Below are 19,484 nucleotides of genomic sequence, written 5' to 3' on the forward strand. Positions count from 1 at the left end.
TGTGCACAGATTCAGCTGATATCATGAGCATTAGAGCATTATCTTATCGTAGAGGTATATTGCATCAGGTCAATCGGTGCTGGCAGATGTAAATATGAATCCACTTCTACATGGAGGGATTCTTTATCCATGTGCTGCAGCATTTTCCCTCACGACCTCCTAACGTTTACTGCGGAGTTCAGCCAGATTATGAATAATGGAGAAAGGTCAGATAGATTTTTAATGGATTTATACACCACATGGCCGCGGCTGCATCAACAGGGATTTCGAAGCGATCGTTTCTATTACAAAGGGCGGGGTGTGTTCTGGCCTGAACTGTTGCTCTGCAGTGTTGAATATACAATGAAAGTGTCACTGAACATTAACATAAGCTATACTCTCCATGCTGGGGTTAATACCACTAATCTGACCCCATATTAAGCATCACTAAGAGCAGTCAGATAACCTGTTTTTAATATCAATAAATAATCTGTGGAATCGTAGATGTAGGCTACATGGCTCTAATATTGTTTACATTACTGCTTCTTTTGACCCACATATCGGTTGCATTAAATGATAAATGTCTTGTGAATGATAATTTTGCATTAATGTTGCATGTAATTGAAATATTCTACATCTGGAGGAGTCCTTAAACCTTACACAGCCTTTTTTTCTGTTGTGTATTCTTTGCGTTTACTGATTCAGATACCGCAACTTGAGTATTGGCAGGTACTGAATTCCCTTCCAGTAATAGTGCGATAAACAATATCCATACAGTTATTATTTTAAACAGGTGACAGGTCTACTACTAACCCTGTGGGGTATGTTTGCTATCACTGTGTATGGCCTGGCTCAGTACACTGAAGGAATCCTAACCTAAAAACCAACAGAGCACCCAGAAACAAGCTAAGCTAGCTTTAGCAGTAGGACAGCTTGTAGCCTCTCCTGATGTCCTGTGTCGCCAAAAAGCAGAAAACAAAGCCCTGGCTTTTGAACAAGAATCTTTTTATTTTGTGTCTTTACTACATTTGCTATCTCAACTTTATATAAATAACAAATTCAGCCTCAAAATGTGTAAACGGAAAACACTGATAGCTGACATTTTGCTAGCTGAGACTGACGTTACCCTCGCTGTGCTAGCAGTGCACTGTTCTTCTTTGCTGCTCTAAAACAGTAGTTGCTAGTGGCAGCCGTAATTTATATTATTGCTGTGTAGGCTACTGTTTGGCAAAGAAGAGAAGTCTTGAGGGAGTTTTTGGGAGGCTAATAAAATGTTGAATTATTGTGCTGAATTTTGATACCCTTTACGACATTAAAGCTACGCTACTTTCTGAGGCATTTTCAATACTGGGATCGATATCAAAACAACTCTTAAATTTACCATTTAAGTGCAGTTCATTTAATGAGAATATAAATTACCAAGCTCCTGGTGGGACTAACTTGAACAAGAGACAGAGAGAACGATGAGAACAAGGCTCTTAAAAGAGAAATGTAAAGGTCTGAAGCACTTTACCTGCCATAAATATGCACAGTGGTAGTGTGGTTTGTTACATATAAGGCACGTTTAGAGGCCATAAGGGTTGTTAAGGCAATGCATGGGTTTTCAGTTTGTGTTATGGGGTATGCTTCTGTAAAAAGATGAGAAAATAATTCAAATGTATACAGTTTAGTCACAAAAAAGAGCAAATCTCTTCAGTCATTAGCGACTTAAGTCCTCGTTTCATGTTTCAAAGTGTCTGAGCAAAGTTCTCCACATGCATAAAACACTCATTGCTCGCTGCATGACATGAGAGGAGCTTTACAGTAATCCCTCTTCTTAATAAGCCGTTTCATGTGCATCACTATTCAAAATCAGGGTCAGGGTGGCTCTTAATATGTCATTCGGCGTCTGTTTCTGCTCCGAAGGCGGGTCGCTGTGACTTTAAACACGTCCTTTTAATGGATCCCAGCGTGTACTGTGGGAGACGTAATTTACAAAGGGTGTCAGCAGCAACCAAGGCTGAGAGTCGTGTCCCACAGCTGACACCAAGTAAACAGTCACTTGGCTTGCGTGTCCCTGTCCACCCCCACAACGCTGATGGAGACTAATGATCACGACCATGTGTAATTGCTGTGACATCTCGTGGTGACAGATCATATAAAGAGCAGTAACTCGAAGCTGGTTTACGGATGGAGCCATGAAATTAGAAATAATTCGACTCGCCCACTTGGAAAAATGTGACTTTTTAATGGCAACTTTTTTATTTGTGCGTGTGTGTGTGGAAAACAGACACTCGAGCAGATACAAACATATGCATGCACCTGACACAGGCATAGAGTGGCATTTATGACTTACAGACAATGCAGTTTTTACCACAGCTATCCTTTGCACTTGATTTCCATAATTCCAATTAAACGCTCGCTCTGAAGCGCCCAATCAGTGTGTCAAGTAGAAAGTAGGTGGAAACAAATCCTTTTATATGTAAATCTGCTTTACTACAACGTGGTCTAGCCTGCCAGGGAAATGAATATCTCACACCTCAAAGTACACATGAGCCTTATTTACACCAGATATAAAGAAAAACGTGGTGTTATTTCTACCACCTTTGATTAGCTCTGCTTTTGTCTGATATTAATTATTGTTCACACTACTTCATCAAAGGATCAAAGTACTGATAACATTTCATAGTCGCTTGCTCTGAAAACGGACCAGAACATTTTGGTTTGTTCATTTTTTTAATACATTATGTTTAGAAAAGCAATTGAAAGACATCATTTTCACACTTCAGAGCTGCCCACTGCTTCAAGAAATGAATGTTCGCCTCCTCCGTCTCATTTACAATTAGAAAAGGATTTTATTTTTTCCTCCAGCATTTTAAAGTGAACAGCTGGAAACATCCAGAAACACATGAAGGGCTAATTTATTTCTCTTGCTGAGTGAGGTGTGCCGACAATCACAACAGGTTTGGTTACAGGAAGGAGATGATTGGCTCATCAGGCAGGTTCAAAAACAAGATACACAACGATTGGAACCCATCACGTTTTCATCCACACGATCATGTCACTGTGAACATGTAAGCAAACCACAGAGGGACTAATCATCAAATGTATGTCGAATGCAATCACAAGGTGCTCTGTGTAAAAATGTACTTACTGTTATTTCCATTAATTTGGATACCAAATTAATAAAATGATAACACAATATAAAAATGTGTTATCATTTAACACTTAAAAGACATCGGGCCAGATAGCAGACAAAAGCTTCTGCCAAATGGAGCGACGCCTGCGAGTTAGTTCAGGCAGGCAACTCGAGCTGCGCTGATTTCACACTTGACATTCGTCACTCTCACAGACACTTCCACTTCCAAATTTCTGCATGTGAAATAAATCTGCGTGGAGTGACGAGGTCGGAGCCTAGACGTCTAATACAAGCTATGATCTGCTGCTGCAGTACACATTTCACACTATTACAACATTGACGAGTTGTCTGACTGAGTTACATGTAATGTTGTGATGTCATCCAATGAATTTTGGCCTTGTCCTAATTTGATACATGTTGTTATAATGAAGCCCCTTACCTTACAAGACACAATCATCTGCACAACAGGAGGTGATATCTCTGAGAATTAGCATAACATTTTATTTAAGCTGTAGGGAAAAGGCTCTTTTGTGCTAAAAGTAAATGTTCTTGATTCAGAATATACAAGTGCCATAATGAAAGAAATCGTATGTAAACCTGTCAAAACCAAGCAGCTACCTCTGGGGCTGCAAAATGAGGTCAACGCTAGAATGTGTGAAAAAAACTGCAGTTCCTTGATTGGCCACTAGAGGCTGGCTCCAAAACTGCTTTAATCCCTATAGTGGCCCATATTAAAATGCACAACGTTAGAGTAGGAATAAATATGTTAATCCAGACTTGTATTCAAGCGATGAGATTTGCACAATTAGTGGCGTGGGCCATTGAGTGACAGGTGGGTGGTGCTAGCTGTCTGCCATGCGTCACCTCAGTGAATTCGATTTTCTTAATTTGGCCTACGGCTCCAAGAAACGACGGCCAAAACATCAAACTCAAGACTACAAAACAGCAGTTCACAAACAGATGGGTGACGTCACAGATTTTTTTTTAGTAAAGATGAACACAGCGAGGTTCAAGGTAACTTCATTATCCCCGAGGGGCAATTTACTGTACAGCCAGCAGTGACCACACAACAATCAACACAGCAATACCAAACCAACAATAACTATGTTGTTTAAACATTTAAAAGGCCAATGGCAGCAGGGACAAAGGAGTGTTTGTGTCTGTTAGTCCTGCATCTTGGCATAATGTATCTGCAGCCTGACAGAAGCAGCAAGAGCTCACCGGCCATGGGCTGGCTCAGATCAGCTAAAACCGAACGGGCCTTCTTAGAGTTCTGACCTTTTGCAGGTCTGTGAGGTCGTTCAGGTTAATAATTCTGCCGCACACTTTTACAATACCCTGCAGTCTGTTTTTGGTTTTGAAGGAAAGTGAGCCGTACCAGCAGATAACAGAAAAGCTTAGAACAGATTCAATACAACAAGAATAAAACATCTTCATAAAAGTGCTGTCAACATTCAAACATTGAAGTTTCCTATAAGAATACATACGCTGATGTGTTTTCTTACACACAGCATCAACATGGAAATCAAAGGACAGCTTGTCATCAATGTTGGTGCCGAGGTATTTATAATTATGCACCAACTCAACTGCCCGGTTCGCAATAATAACAGGAGAGGCGACTGAAGGATTCTTCCTAAAATCATTCAACACCTCTTTTGGCTTGGACACATTAATGTCCGTAAAGGGCGACCACAGCAGTGTGAGAAATCATCCTCATTTGCTCCTTACCTGCACTCAATGACTTATACTTATCCGTACACAGTGTCACAACCTGAGCCATTCATCTTGCAGCTCAACAGGAACACCTTGCCTTGAGGTGCTGTTGACCTCAGTCAGCTGCATCTTACTGCACCATTTATTATAAGTACACACACACACACACACACACACACACACACACACTAGTCCATCTTTCTCCCTGTCTAACCCTAACCCTGTCTCACACCCCGTATATAAACCACATCTTCTGCTGCCCTGGCGCACACACAAACACACGCACACACACTGACCTGTGTTTTTTTTTCTCCTTCCAGGTGACGATTCTGATCATCCTGGCCCTGGCCTTCCTCGCCTGCATCGTGTTCCTGGTGGTTTATAAAGCCTTCACCTACGACCACGCCTGCCCAGATGGATTCATTTATAAGGTGAGACCCATGAGTGGCCTGCGTGTCACTTTACAGCATTTCAACTCACAAATCAATCGCCCAGAGAGTCAGGGGGTGAACAGTGCAGTTTGAAGGGCCAACGTTTGGCTAGCCTCCAAAGATTAAGACGTGCAGTCACTAGGATTATTTCGATAACTGATCCTCTTTTAAATTTGTTTAGTAAATTAATTATAATATAAAAATAAAGAATGATGTCAACAGAATTTCTAAAACCTCAAACTTGCATTAAGAGCATTAATTTTGTCCAATCAACAGTCAAATGTCTAAAGATGTTTTCTTAGCAATGAAAATGGAGCAAAGCATATGTTTGAACAAGTTTCAGCTTATCCTGAGTGATAGCAAAAAGCTCGAATTAATGAAATATATGGGGGAAAAAAAAAAAATTGTTGCTTCTTCACCCTGCCAATTAAAATTAAAATGTTCCACATTTGCGGAAAAATACATTTACTTGCTCACTGGCCCGGACTGAGATGAGAAGACAGATCATTGTCCATTAAATCTGAAATTACAGCCAGGAACTGATAAGCAAAGCCGCTCTGAACATGGTGAATTGTTATGAGGGGTTAAGTGCTTCTTGGCAGCGTCTACGTGCTGGCAACTGCTCAGAGCCGAGAACTGGTCCGGGACATAACACTCTGTTTAACCACAACTAACACCTCTGATTCGCACAAATAAACAAGCTTGATATAAAGAAGCTGTGGAGGTGCAGGTAGGCAGCATTTGTATACTTTGGACATAGCCAGGCTAGCTGTTTCCCCCAGTTTCCAGTGTTTATGCTAAGCTAAGCTAACCAGAGCAGGCTTCATATTTGACATTTTTGAGAGAATGATCTTTCTTTCAAGGAAATGAACCTTTTTATTAAACAATATGGAACTATACCATTTAGTTATTGATCAATCGACTCCTTTCCCCTCTAGTGATACACATTATACTGATGAAATCTTTTCTCCTCTTGAATTGTCCTTGTGCTATGAGCTGAATCCTCTCTAGGGCCGTGATGGTACTGAATTTATCTAACCGCGTTGAAACACTAACGCCCCCTTGTGGTTTGTCGGTTAATTGCCGCCTCAGCCCGGAGGGTGTTCTGTTTTTTGAACACAGCATGAGCGGTGGAAACGCGAGTTTATTATCGCAAAGTTCGTATCCTTAATTGTTGAAATGAAATCCATGGTGAGTGGCTTGTTGTTGCTGTAGTGGCTAAACTAGCACGTCGCAAGACTGCACACGGGCTCGTCTGCACCAATTAGATGTGCCGAGGGTTGAAACAGTAGTGCTCTGAGAGCAAGGTTTCTGATTACTGTGATTTTAAAACGAGTTTGTTGTTCATAATGTTTTGTTCTGTATGGGAAAAGATGAGGTGCGTCCCTGGGATGTATAGATAGTGAGTTTACTGCGTCCCTTTAGATTTGAATGCACCAGAGATGCCTAGCAACATCACTGGGTTTATGTTTAATCATAAAAAAGCAGTGACGACGGTCACGTTGGCGTCACGTAACCGTGGTATTTTGGTCTTGCAGTTATCATCACAGCCCTAATCCTCTGTGCCCTTCAGTATCTCCCTCTCTACTTCCCTCTCTATCTAAATAAAGAATTAAATGTGACTGTGCCGCCCAGTCTCCTATAGCAAGATGTCATACTTGTGCCCTACTTTTACTAATTCCTGAGCTCATGTCACAGGAAGAAGATAACAAGGCTTATTAGACAGGCAATCATCGCTCATTGATATCAGGGATTTTGTGACAGCCAGTGTAATTAAGTGTAATGTTGTCCCATTGTTCTTTGACACTGAAGTCAAATAATGAAACGGCATTGAGGCCGCTCACATATGTAATTAGCCGTGTCGACTATTAGATGGAAATTAGACACTCTGCCAATTTCACAATAATTACTGCAAATTATGATCTGTCATTTGTGACCCATATGGCTGAGATGTAAATGAGTCACTCAACCATTCTTATCTAACAATGTGCTGTCCTGATATGTAGCATTGGTTTAGTCTTTTTGGATGTGGACATCCTCTCCTCTCCTCTCCTCTCCTCTCCTCTCCTCTCCTCTCTAGTACTTATAGATTTCCACTGCACTGCACTTTTAAGTTTTACAGGAGTTTGTGAGGTCACCTTGAAAGTCTGTGTCTCAGGACAAATCTGGTCTTTGAGCTGGAATAAATCTAGTTTGAGGCCCACAGCCTCTGCAGGGGCTCTGACTGCAGTCTGCAGAGGTATTATTAGAAGTGTCACACGCACGTGCACCTGCTGCAGAGTGTCAATAGAAGAATGTGCGAACAAAAGTGCACGCTCGGTCACACAATATGGAACCCACACTTAACTGCACTCAACTTAATATATTGTAAATATATACACACTGAAGCACATTTGAATGCTAAACAGACTCTACATATATTCAGTACTATGGCCTTTGATACTCTTCTGCTTTCTATGCTCCTACACAGAGCAGTACTATTAGCACAGTGTAAATGGCTTCTTCAAAGTATATTTGTAATCTACATATAAACATGGACAGGAGTTGATATTTCTAAACACAAGCAACCCAGGAACCCCTCCACACGGTCTATGAATATAATGTTCACTTTTCAGACATGTCATGGTTGAAATCACGACTATATCTGAATATTATTAGGTAATGTGAAGTATGCCACTCACTAGTCATCTTGGGAGTGTTTGTAGAAGTGCCCTTGTGGTGGATAAAACATGGTCAAGTATCCTCTTGGGCTAATAAATATGCAAGAAAACCTAAGTCTGCTCTAGGGTGGAGAACTCTGCTGCAGTGCCATATAGATGAACCTACATGCTAGAAAACGAATGGCCTCTAGGTGCCTCTAAATAGCTAATAGTTCCCTGTGTGTTTTTCTTACAGAGTAATAGAAAATATGAGAAACTTTTTTAACCAGGGTTTGGAACTGTTCATATGAATGCAGCTCAACCTTCTTTGCACTCTTGCACCACAACATGCAGCTAGCAGCCTTTTTATTTCTCCTGTTCCTGCCCATCAGACAGCCTGAGTGAATGTGAGCTCAACTGGTTTAGTGGAGTTTGACATTTCTCTGACTTAAACCCCAAAGAGGACCTTGACAGTAAGAACTGCATTATTAAACAAGATAAATATAAGATTATGTTTGGTACATACATGTGATTTATGCTATGAACACAACAACTTTAGATTTGTAACCTAGGGCAAAAATGCATTTAGATATTTTTCCAAATTACTTAAGCCCTTTTAAAATGATTCAGTGGGATATTATTTGTTCCACCTTGATAGCTTAAAGTAATAATCTGGAAGATTTTAATTTAAATAAATGTCTGTTAAGTCACTGTCTATCACCGAAAGAGGTAACACAATGGTGATTGAGCCAAAGGTCCACTGATGAAAGCCTTTGCATTTGCAGTATTACAGACTGGATGTCTGGTGCGACGTTCGCAGAAAAAATCACCAGCGGCGCCCAGTTAGTGACGCATTTTCTACCTTCAAGAAGTGATTGGTTTGCCAGAGCGGGTAGGCGGAGCTAAGCGGCTGCTTTCCCAGTCTCTGCAAGTGTTGCGAGTAAACAGTAATCTACTATGGCTGTACAAACAAAGAAAAGATCGATGACTACAGATACAACTTCAAAAATAAGTGAAAATCCAAAGAAAAAGAAACAAATTTGACGCTCAGATGAAGCAAACAGTCTAAAAAGGAAAGCGACCGTCAGTGAGGAAAATCAAGAGTTACAACCGGAGCCAACCGTGGACGTCACACATGCAACACTGTCTGGATATCTGGGAAGTGTGCTCCTGCAATAACCGTTTATCACCATAGGTGCCGCAAAAGATAACAAAACTGAGATCTTCAAGATCACCACCTTAAAGGCTACATGTAGCATATTACAAATGAAATAATGGATGAATGTTGTTAACATCACTGCTCTCTGTCTCCCTCACAGCACAAGCGGTGTATCCCAGCCTCCCTGGAGGCCTACTACGCCGCCCAGGACGCCAACTCGAGGGGCCGTTTCTACACAGTGATCAGCCACTACAGCATGGCCAAGCAGACCACCTCGCACTCTGTCTCCCCCTGGCTGCCTGGAGGGGCGGGCGGGCAGCAGCAGCACGACGCTAAACCTCCGAGCGGAGAGGGCCACTGAGTTAGCTAAGCAGTTGCAGACACGTGCAGACATGAACCAACACACACACACACAGGCAGATACAGACGCAGACACACGCGAACATGTAGGTGAGTATTTAGAAACATAGACATAAGAGACGCACATAAAAACAGATACATAAATAATGCAAATATAGAGTGAAAACATGCATGCAGACATGAAACCACAACACAAGCACATGCTCGGTCATACTCTGATTTAACTGACTGCCCATTAATGTGCTCATTCTCTTATCAAGGAGCATTCCCTTTGCTCTCTTGTGACCATCGTCGTCTGCTGATACACACTCTCTTAACAAACACATACACACAGTCTGCTCTCTCGTTACCATGTCTACTCCCTCCCTCTAATTTATTATTTATTGACTGTCATGATATATTTATTTTTTAACTGTAATGTATGGATGATTTGTATGTAATAATCAGGCATCTAACTTTGTACAGGCTTGAGTCAGTGCTGAAGTCCAAGCTTCATCTTTGTGAGATTCTCTGGAGTTTGTATACTTGTAGTTTCTGTATATTCATTTATGGCTCCTTTGTTTTTCCTGCCTTTCTTGTCTTAACACACACACTCACACACAAACACATACACACAATCACCTCATATTCCATAAAGACAGTCTGATCTCGTATTACGTACTCTATTACACATTTTTAAACAAAATCTAACCTTCAGCGTCCGAGGCAGGTTCGACGCCAGTGTCCACATCCCGTGTTGTTCGAAAGAATTTTTCCATCATGGCTGTTTGATAGCTCTCATGCAATGACATTTCAATGTGCTGTGCTATACATTTTAAATCCTGAAACCCCCCAAGTGACCCAAGCTGTACATACAACTGTGCGCTCAAGCTAGATTTTTGTGTCTGTATGCATTGTAGTAGCTTTTATTAGAAGGTCTTCTTTTTTTTTCTTTTTACAATTCCTTCATGCGTTCACTTACATATTGCTTCAGCTGCCAGTCCTGTAGCTCCATTAAAAACAGCATTGCAGATGGGAAAGGAAATACCTTGCATAAGACCGCGTCTTGCCAAAACAATTTGTTTTCCGCTGTTTTAATATTATTGATGGGCTTCAACTGCAGCCAACATTTTTTTCCTCTTCTGTTATTTTCCACTTTTGCGATGTTGGATCTGTTGTCAAGAGCGCTTTTATGAGATATTGTGATGTTGTTAGTTGATATGTAGCGATACTTGATGTAATTTATCAGTGTGCATCCTTGTTCCTCTCTTCTCTTGGTTTGAATTCAAAATAAAACAAGCTGTGACCTGTGCTGAGTGTGTCTGTCAGTCCCGCTTACCGCTGCGTCTCTTTAGCGCTCACACAGAGCCTAATGCAGCCTCGAGGCAGCGCCGCGTGAATGACAGTGACGGCTTTTCATGCGGCACGTTATATTATTCAGATGTTCCTACTCCTACTCAGATTCATACATTAGATATGTATTCTGCTGTACATGAACAGAACTTTCCAGGGCTGCAGAGAGCAGATCTGTGTGCTGTAATGATGAGAGCCTGTGATTGACAGCAAAAACATACCTGTATCGGTAATGACTACTGGGTACAATAATCGTCTACGGAGTCCTCTGTGATTGGCAGAAAAGGCCTCTGTTTTTTTTATGCGCAGCACTGTCACTCAGTGAGCGACACAAATAGCTGGCTCTCCCTAATTAGAGGCTTGTATTTTAATGAATCCGTCAGCTCTGTCTATGATTCTCCAGACTGAGGGGGTGAAACACCTGCTGAATGCAACATCTACAAGAGAGACCGAGCGAGAGACAGAAATATAACAAGGAGAGAAAGACAAATATAAATTCTGTATAACCTTGGCGAGTATCACACGTACTGTAAAATCATTATGTAAAGAGTCCAGGAGTTTTGGTGCTAATAGCAGAAGTTAGTTCGTAATCTCCCATGAATGATGAAGAGTTCATCAGTAAGAGAGGACACACCATCCTGACATCTAAAGAAACATCAGACAGATAATAAAAGTTTCAAGCTTCAAACTTTTGCAAAAGCCCAGCTGCAACCTTAAGGGCAATGCAGAAGTGCCAAAAAGGGTAGAAAGTGAGTCGATCCCCATGGACCCCCATATTAAAATGCTAGGTACAAAACCGTTTTGGTCTCCATAGCTTATTTCCCCATTCATGATAACTCTATAGGATGAATTTTAAGTAACTCACCTATTTCAATTCTATTAAAGCTTATAGTGTCTTGTGATTGACTGGCGACCAGTCCCCTGCGACCCTGAACAGGGTAAGCGGTATAGATAACGGATGGATGGATGGAAAGCTTATAGTTATGCCTAAGTAACAGCGTAGATACTCTGAATGACAGATGGGTAGGGCTGTCACGGTACTGAATTTTTCTAACCATGGTGAAATACTAACGCCCCCTTGTGGTTCAGCGGTTAACCGGCGTCCCAGGCCGCTGCCGGAGTATGTTGTGTTTATTTCACTACAGGGCGTCATCCAGAGGGTAAAACATCACTGACATGAGTGAACACAGCATTAATGGTGGAAAGGCGAGTTTATTAACCACGACTAAGTTCATATCCTGAATTGTTGAAATGAAATCCATGGAGACGGGCTCGTTGTTTTTGTAGCGGCTAAACAAGCATGTGGCTCGACAGGCAGCTTTCTTTTGCTGATTACTGTGATTTTTAAAATGTGTTTGCTGTTTATAATGTGTTGTTCTGTACTTAGCAACATCACTGGGTCTATTATATAAAAAAAAGCAGCGCCCATGACGGTCACTGGGTTCTCCCCGCGGTTTGTGTCGCATAACCGCTTAATTGCGATCATGCCGTTACCGTGGCAGCCCTACAGATGGGTGTTTTTGAAAACACTTAAATTGTCCTCTTTGCGAGCCATCACCAGCTACAAAAACAAGATGATGACGGCTAAAATACCAAAATCAAGGCAGTCTTTATGGTTAAAGCATTTCAGTCAGTTCCAAATTTCCAAATGACTCATGTAAGACTCAAATGCAAATTAGTCCTGAAGACGTTACTATAAAGTTGAACTGGGATTTGATTCCTTGATTGCATGCACATTATGATATTGCCTTAATTAAGGTAGATGGAAAGTTAAGGGATCACCACAGTTGCTCTTGACTATGCTGAGGTGGTGTTAAACAGATTTCTTGGCACTCCGTTGGAAAGCAGTTAAGACATTTATTCTGGACCAATGTGGTGGACCAAGCAAGAAAAGTGTCATTGCATCCCCATTTCCCGGCTGCTAGTTTGTCTAAACATTTCCAATCCAATTGAATACATGCAAGGCCATGTTCAGAAACAGCTTTAAGTGAACATTGAAATCTTCATAGGACATAGGCAGAACTGTCATGCTGCCAACATAGCCTCTTTTATGCATTTCTAAACTGTTTCAAAAACAAAGTCATTACTCTCGCATTGTCCAGTCACGAGGGACACTTTAATGCTGACAGCTGATCATAAAAGACAGTTCTCCTGGTGTTTGCTGTTTTCTTTACTCCCATGTGGCCACACCACAGAACTGACTCATAATCAGAACTGGACAGATGGTTGCTTATGCAGTGCTTACACAATACTAACACAACGCTGACATGTTGTTATCGAGGGGTGCAGAGAAGCAGCTGGTGGCGTCACATGGGCAAGAGAAGGTAAGTGGTTGTCTATTTTCTTGAAAGACCAACAAAGGTCAAAAACAAAGAGACCAGAGTGTGTCTTTGAATTGACTAAACTGAGAACACGTCTGTCAAAAGTGTTGAAGTTGTAGAAAATAGACAGAAAACCATGCTTCCATTTTAACTCCTTTAGAATGACAAACGTACCTTGCATGATATCTGCATGTCACTGATATTAGCAGAACTGCTTAATGTAAGAGCCATTGTGCAGTGCAGAAGTGCACAATCTTCCCCAAGCTTATTAGACCATTCATTTTAAAAGACCTTATGGCCCTGATTACTTCCGAGGGACAATTGGCAATCAGATATGGGATGAACTGTAGCTTAATCCTCTCTCTGGCACTCTAATTATGACAGCAAATAGCTTCCAGTGCTGTAATTCATGCTAAATTTCTGCCAGTGCAGGATATTAGATACTGATGTGAATGAGGGCTGATTGTTGCGGACAGGTCATTGGTGTTTTCTCAAAGTAGAGAGGGATGTTTCAGGGAAATGGGAGGAAAGTAGAAGAAGAGAGAAAAGACAGGCATTGTGTTTATTGGCACAGAGGGAAATTAAGCCTGACAAGGGGAAATGAGCAGCCATATACTGTATGCCCGTTGTCTCCACAAAAGATACAAATGCCTTGAAACTTACCAGGTTATTTGGAGGTGATGTTTGTATCCACTTCAGCTGCCTGTTCTGTTTGGCTCATATTCCCTTTTTTTATTCATAGTTTCTCAATCTCCCAGTCCTCATGCTGGTGTTTCTATTTGCTTATATTAAGTCTTCTTTGTTTCATATTATAGGTCCCTGACTCTGCCTCTTTATTTGACTTTCTCTTTTTTAACATGCACTTCATTGCTGTCATCACCCATCTCCCCAGGCTCCCAGCGACTCGGGACGGGCAGTACTGATTTGATTTTTACAAATGAGTTTTCATTTGAAGGCTGAGAAATGTATTGGTAGCTGTCACTATTCAAATTAAAGACCACTGATGTGAAGTAGTTAATGATAAAGGTTTCCATTATCTCGAAAGACATCAATATCCACCGGACTATTTCAGTTTGAGATTTTGAGGTACATTCCCAATCCCAGTTAACTGATTATTGTTTTTTGCTGCGATCATTTTCATGCTAGCGGATTTGTCCACAAATGTTTAATGTCATACTCTTTGGTTAAATCCCTTGATTGGAGAAACAAGTTAACAATTACAGCATTGTAGGCAGGATAGAGATTAGAGACATCATATTCCGACATAGCTAGCAAGCTGGCTACATCCAGGAAAAAGACATAACAATGGCTACAGAAATGGCAAAAAGCATGGATGAGATCAACACATCTCAAGAATTTGTGACTTTCGAATTGGCAAAATTGTGTTAAATGTTACCTCAACTGCTGTAACAACGACTACACCAGCATATGACAATAGAAAAGGCCAGTGATTGAGGCAAAAATTACTAGTGATTGCTCAGGATGAACACAACACAATAAGCCAATCACCCACAATAACATGGAAACAGAAATCCTCACATATAAACACAGTAGGAGACTGAATAAATGAAGTTGTGTTATGGGGTACCCCATGGCTCCATTTTAGGCCCCTGGTTTCTTTGTAATGGGATCTCTTTTGTGAAAACACAACATCCCTTATCTGCTGTAGTTCCGACACAGATTTCCCCTTAAGCTGTATTCATATCCATTGCATTGTCTGGTACCTACTTATAATACATATCCAATGATTCATTAGTCCCTTTTCTACATCCAAACCATTCAGATCCTCATATTATCAATCTCCACAATTCTACATTCGCAGTTAAATTAAAAAGAGTTATTCTTATTGTTGTTCCCAGACTGTGGAATATGTATTATTTTTTTAAATCCCAGATTAAGACCCTGCTTTTGAGTCTCTTCAGTTATTATTATTACATGATTGCTTTATTTTGGTACACTTGCGTATTGTTTTTAATGTGCTATATTAAAATTAAGGGACAACGGCTGTAAATTAGCATTCTTTTACCATTTGGCATGTTTATATATCTTATTTTTATACTGTTGTTCTCCGGCATGTTAACATCTTGTATTTCTACACGGATCAGCGTGCTCTGTCCCTGTCAAATAAACAAATAAATATGATTTAGAAAGGAATGTTTTTCAAACTGAAGAGAAAGCAAACCAAAATTATTCAGCTTTTAGGGCCAAGGGCAAAGTGTGGCCTTGTGTCTTCACTCAAACTCCCTGTTTTCCAGTCTGTCTCTCTTTCATACTCCCACACACAGACACACAAACACATATAAAGAATTCACATGCATTGAAACATGTACACACATATGGCCATCTGTGTAATTTCTGCTCTACACCTCCGTCACTACCCTCAGCAGTCTCCCCTGCTGTCAGAGAAAGGCTGCTTCTCAGCAGTTGTCCCTCCGAGGTGTGGAGGAGGAAACAGAAGGAAGACGAGGAGAGAAAAGCAGAGGAGGGGGACAGACCCGGGGTGGAATTACATGAAGGGGGGATGAGTCACGTAAATGTTAGGAACGCAGTGATCAGGAGTTTCATAAAAACTGCACGAGGCGGACCTGCACAATGGCAGGGATGATTTGTTCCTTTTTTTTGTTCAGTTTTCCTTTCATTGTACAAGCATGATGACATCATTTGTGGTGAGTACAAAATGCAGCTTCTTTCAATAGATTTGCCAAGACGATTAACATTTGATTTCAGCTTTGCTAAACTTGAACACACAAATGTTGACACAAGACATCTTGTCAGTGCTGACCTTTGAGCAAACTGTCCTCACAAAAATAAAGCCGAAAAGATCGTCCAATATGGAGGACACCTTGACTGCTTATTAACTGATTTGGACCATTAGCTTTTATTTGACTCTCCTTTTTTATCTTTATGAACAAACACAGAAGGAATAGCTTGGTTTATGTGACTGAGGATATACGTGCATCTTTTGTATGAGCCCTGTAAACTTATCCTCCTCTTTGCGATCGAGCTACAAGCTTGTTTACGGACAGTTAGCAAGCTAGCAACCTTATATTAAACAAAGTCATGTACAGTCCAGAGAATTCATTGCCAGGGGGGAAAGAAAGGCAAAAAACAGACAAAACAGAAAGAAGTTTTTAAAGCTTTTGTTACTACCTAGCACTAACATGTTTCCTACATAGCTAGCGTATAGCCATTAGCTTGCTAGCTACCATATAACACCAGCTAACCCTGTCAGATGACACCAAACCGCTAGCACTGCCCATATTGGGCACTATATAGTATACATACTGGTGAATGAATTATAATCAATAACATTAGACATATAGCCAACTTCAAGGGAGCTAGGGTACTTGACATTTACTAGCATCATATCCCTCTATGTGATGGCCTGGCTACTGGACTACTGAGGCAGTTGAGCAGCATGTCTTAAACAGCCAATCATTAGTCAAGGCAATATTCAGTAGTTCAGAATAATGTTTTTTAAGTGACCTTAAATTGTCAAAGGAAATATTTTGTTATGCCAGCACTCACTCAGCTCTCCAAATGGTCTCTCTTTCTCTGTTTAAGTCTGTGTGCGAAAACAAAAGCTATAATCAAATATTCTACAGCAACAAGCTACACTAGTGATCCCCGACGATGGCAGGATGTAACCTACTTAACTGCACTCAAAAATGATGTGTAGGTTGTTGAATTAAATCAGCATACAAATGTTGAAATGTTAATGCATTAAAGTGTGTCTGTGTCCCTGTGTGTATGTGTGTAAGTACTTTTTCTGGCCTAGTTTCTCCCACCCATGCATTTAGGAGGATGTCAGTTCAGTCCACGGACCTTTACTGCTGCGGTGCTCCTGCTGAGTTTGGTGCATTTAAAATTCAAATTACTGAGCACAGTTCAATTATTTAGAAAAAAAATGTCTGGGTCAGGGGATGTAAGTCATGTCTGTCGCTCAGGGAGCGGCTACAGCTCATAATAATCTGGCTGCAGAATTTGATATTTTACAAGACAAAATGCTTCTCAGCGGTGCGCGCAGCTTGGGTTATTATTTATATGTTAGGAAAGAAAACTCATTAAGTCATGTGTCCGAAAATCAATTTGTCATGCTTACTTTGTTATTCTAACTACCCTTAATCTCTAGACAAACACAGACACACACTAACTAACTGAAAGCAGACATATGCTCTGAAAGCATATTAACATATGTTCACACTGACTGATGAATATGGGTGGGTATTCATGCCTTTTCACACATAAAAAAGGCACACACACACGAACACACACACCCACACGCACAAAAGACCACATCTTTGTGTAGTCTATGTAGCTTATTTGTGACGCAGTGCTCTCTGCTCATCACCAGTCCCAGTGAAACTGGGGCAATGGGATAAATCCCTGGTCAGATGTCAGTCATATTTAGGAACGGATGCCAAGACACTGTGTGCTGCAGACAGCACACTGTGCTCTGTGAGAGCAGGGATTACTCAGAGATGATATTAAATACCAGCCTGGATGTATTTCATGTGCACTTCATGGCTACAAGTGGGTAATTTTAGGACATGTGTGATTCAGTTTCTTCTAAAGAGGCCAAACCTGCCAACACGGACAGGATCTTGTTTAATGTTGTCATAACAACAAAGCACTTTGCCAAGTGCCAAAACGATGAATTAAAGAAACTAGCTCAGTCAGTAACCATGTTTGTCCAAGAATCACTTCATCATTTTAGAAACCTAGACTCTTTGAAACTGTATTTTGAAATCTGAATTCAGTTGTCTAACTAGTAACATGAAACTTTACAGTATGATACAATGCAATACAACTGCATCACAAAACACAACCTTAAAGTTATAATCTCGAAGATCTCAGTTTCGCACCTATGGTGATAGATTGTAATTGTGGGAGCACACTTCCCAGATATCCAGACAGTGTCACATGTGTGACGTCCACGGTTGGCTCCTCGCTGACGGTCGCTTTCCTTTTTAGACTGTTTGCTTCATCTGAGCGTCCAATTGTTTCTTTTTCTTTGTATTTTCACTTATTTTTGAAGTTGTACCTGTAGTCATCGATCTTTTCTTTGTTTGTTCAGCCATAGTAGATTACTGTTTACTCGCAACACTTGCAGAGACCGGGAAAGCAACCTTGCAGACCAACCACTGCTGGGTGATGGAAAACGCGTCACTAACTGGGCACTGCTTGTGATTTTTTCTGCGAATGTCACCACAGACATCCAGTCTGTAATACTGCAAATGCAAAGGCTTTCATCAGTGGGCCATAGGCTCAATCACCATTGTGTTACCTCATTCAGCGATAGACAGTGACTTAACAAACATTTATTTAAATGAAAATCTTCGAGATTATTACTTTAAATCTCAGCATTTCATTTCAAACCAGACAGTCTCAATAGATTTATTAAATGTTAAATAAAGCTGAGAGCTGGTATTTTAATCGCATGGCTACTGACGTGGACCACATTCTATTATGTGTTGTACATTAGAATTGAGTAGGATTAGTTTATCTTTTAAAGTTGGAAATATGACAGAAATTGTGCAGGAATTTTAGGTTAAATCTTTACTTTGGAGCACTTTTACAAAACGAACATAACTTACTGTTTAATACAAAACAAATGTCAACCCTTGGAAATTGGCAACTCCATTTGAGAATGAATGGCACATTAAATAAACATTAAAATATGAGTCATTAGATTTACAACGACATACAGCAGAGGAAAGCAGAACCTAACCCAGTCTGCATGTGTTTGGTAGTGTTGCCTGAGAAATTACTTATTGAAGCTTTTGTCGATTGGATAACTGATTATGCAACTTTAATTAATGGAACATTTCCTGAATGAATTAAATGGTATATAACCGTAATCAATTATAGCAATATTTTTTTTTTCTGGCTTCAACTCACTGGAACATGATTTATTGGTTTACTCAACAACCCTGATCCATCTTCACCTAATCACGATCAGGTGAGGCATCGATGTTGACACGAGTCTCGCTGTATTTCATCAGATTTTAATAATGTTCATCTTCAACTAAATCATGACTCTTGCTCGGGTCTTCGCCCCGGTGCTCATTAAAAGTCAGATGGAGTCGTGCTCATTCTGAGTTAATATTCACAACTTTCCTCACCTATCCTCCGTCCTCTATTCTTCTCTTTTCCCTTCACTTCCCCCTCTAATTATGCCCTTCATTCGCGAGAATATCTTTCTCATCACACCATCACTTCGCAATGAAACCTAATCAGAGAAAGAGCGAATTAACCAGGTGTGTTATCTCTCCTCCACTGATCTGCATGCCCAACATTCCTCTTGCTTTCTACCATTCTGTTGAAAAGAAAACTCTCTTCCTGCACACATACTGTAGATTCTGCTTCGCAAAACAAAGATATTTCACTTTTTATTTCTCCAGCCGTTGCAGAAAACAACAGGGATGAATT

General features: G+C 40.6%; 1 protein-coding gene across 1 annotated transcript in view; it reads left to right on the top strand.

The window, feature by feature from the left end:
* nsg2 (neuronal vesicle trafficking associated 2) overlaps positions 1-10,690 on the top strand; it is a 50,465-nt gene extending 39,775 nt beyond the window's left edge. Inside the window, exons 4-5 of the mRNA XM_069665129.1 lie at positions 5,131-5,241; positions 9,200-10,690. Of these exons, the coding sequence (XP_069521230.1) occupies positions 5,131-5,241; positions 9,200-9,400 (312 nt within the window). The 3' untranslated portion in view covers positions 9,401-10,690. The remainder of the gene's footprint in view (positions 1-5,130; positions 5,242-9,199) is intronic.
* Positions 10,691-19,484: the final 8,794 nt, after the last annotated feature.

This window comes from Semicossyphus pulcher, unplaced genomic scaffold (assembly GCF_022749685.1).
Source record: "Semicossyphus pulcher isolate SPU_LCO1_2020_fin unplaced genomic scaffold, fSemPul1.0.p SCAF_10, whole genome shotgun sequence".
NCBI classification, from domain to species: Eukaryota; Metazoa; Chordata; class Actinopteri; order Labriformes; family Labridae; genus Semicossyphus; species Semicossyphus pulcher.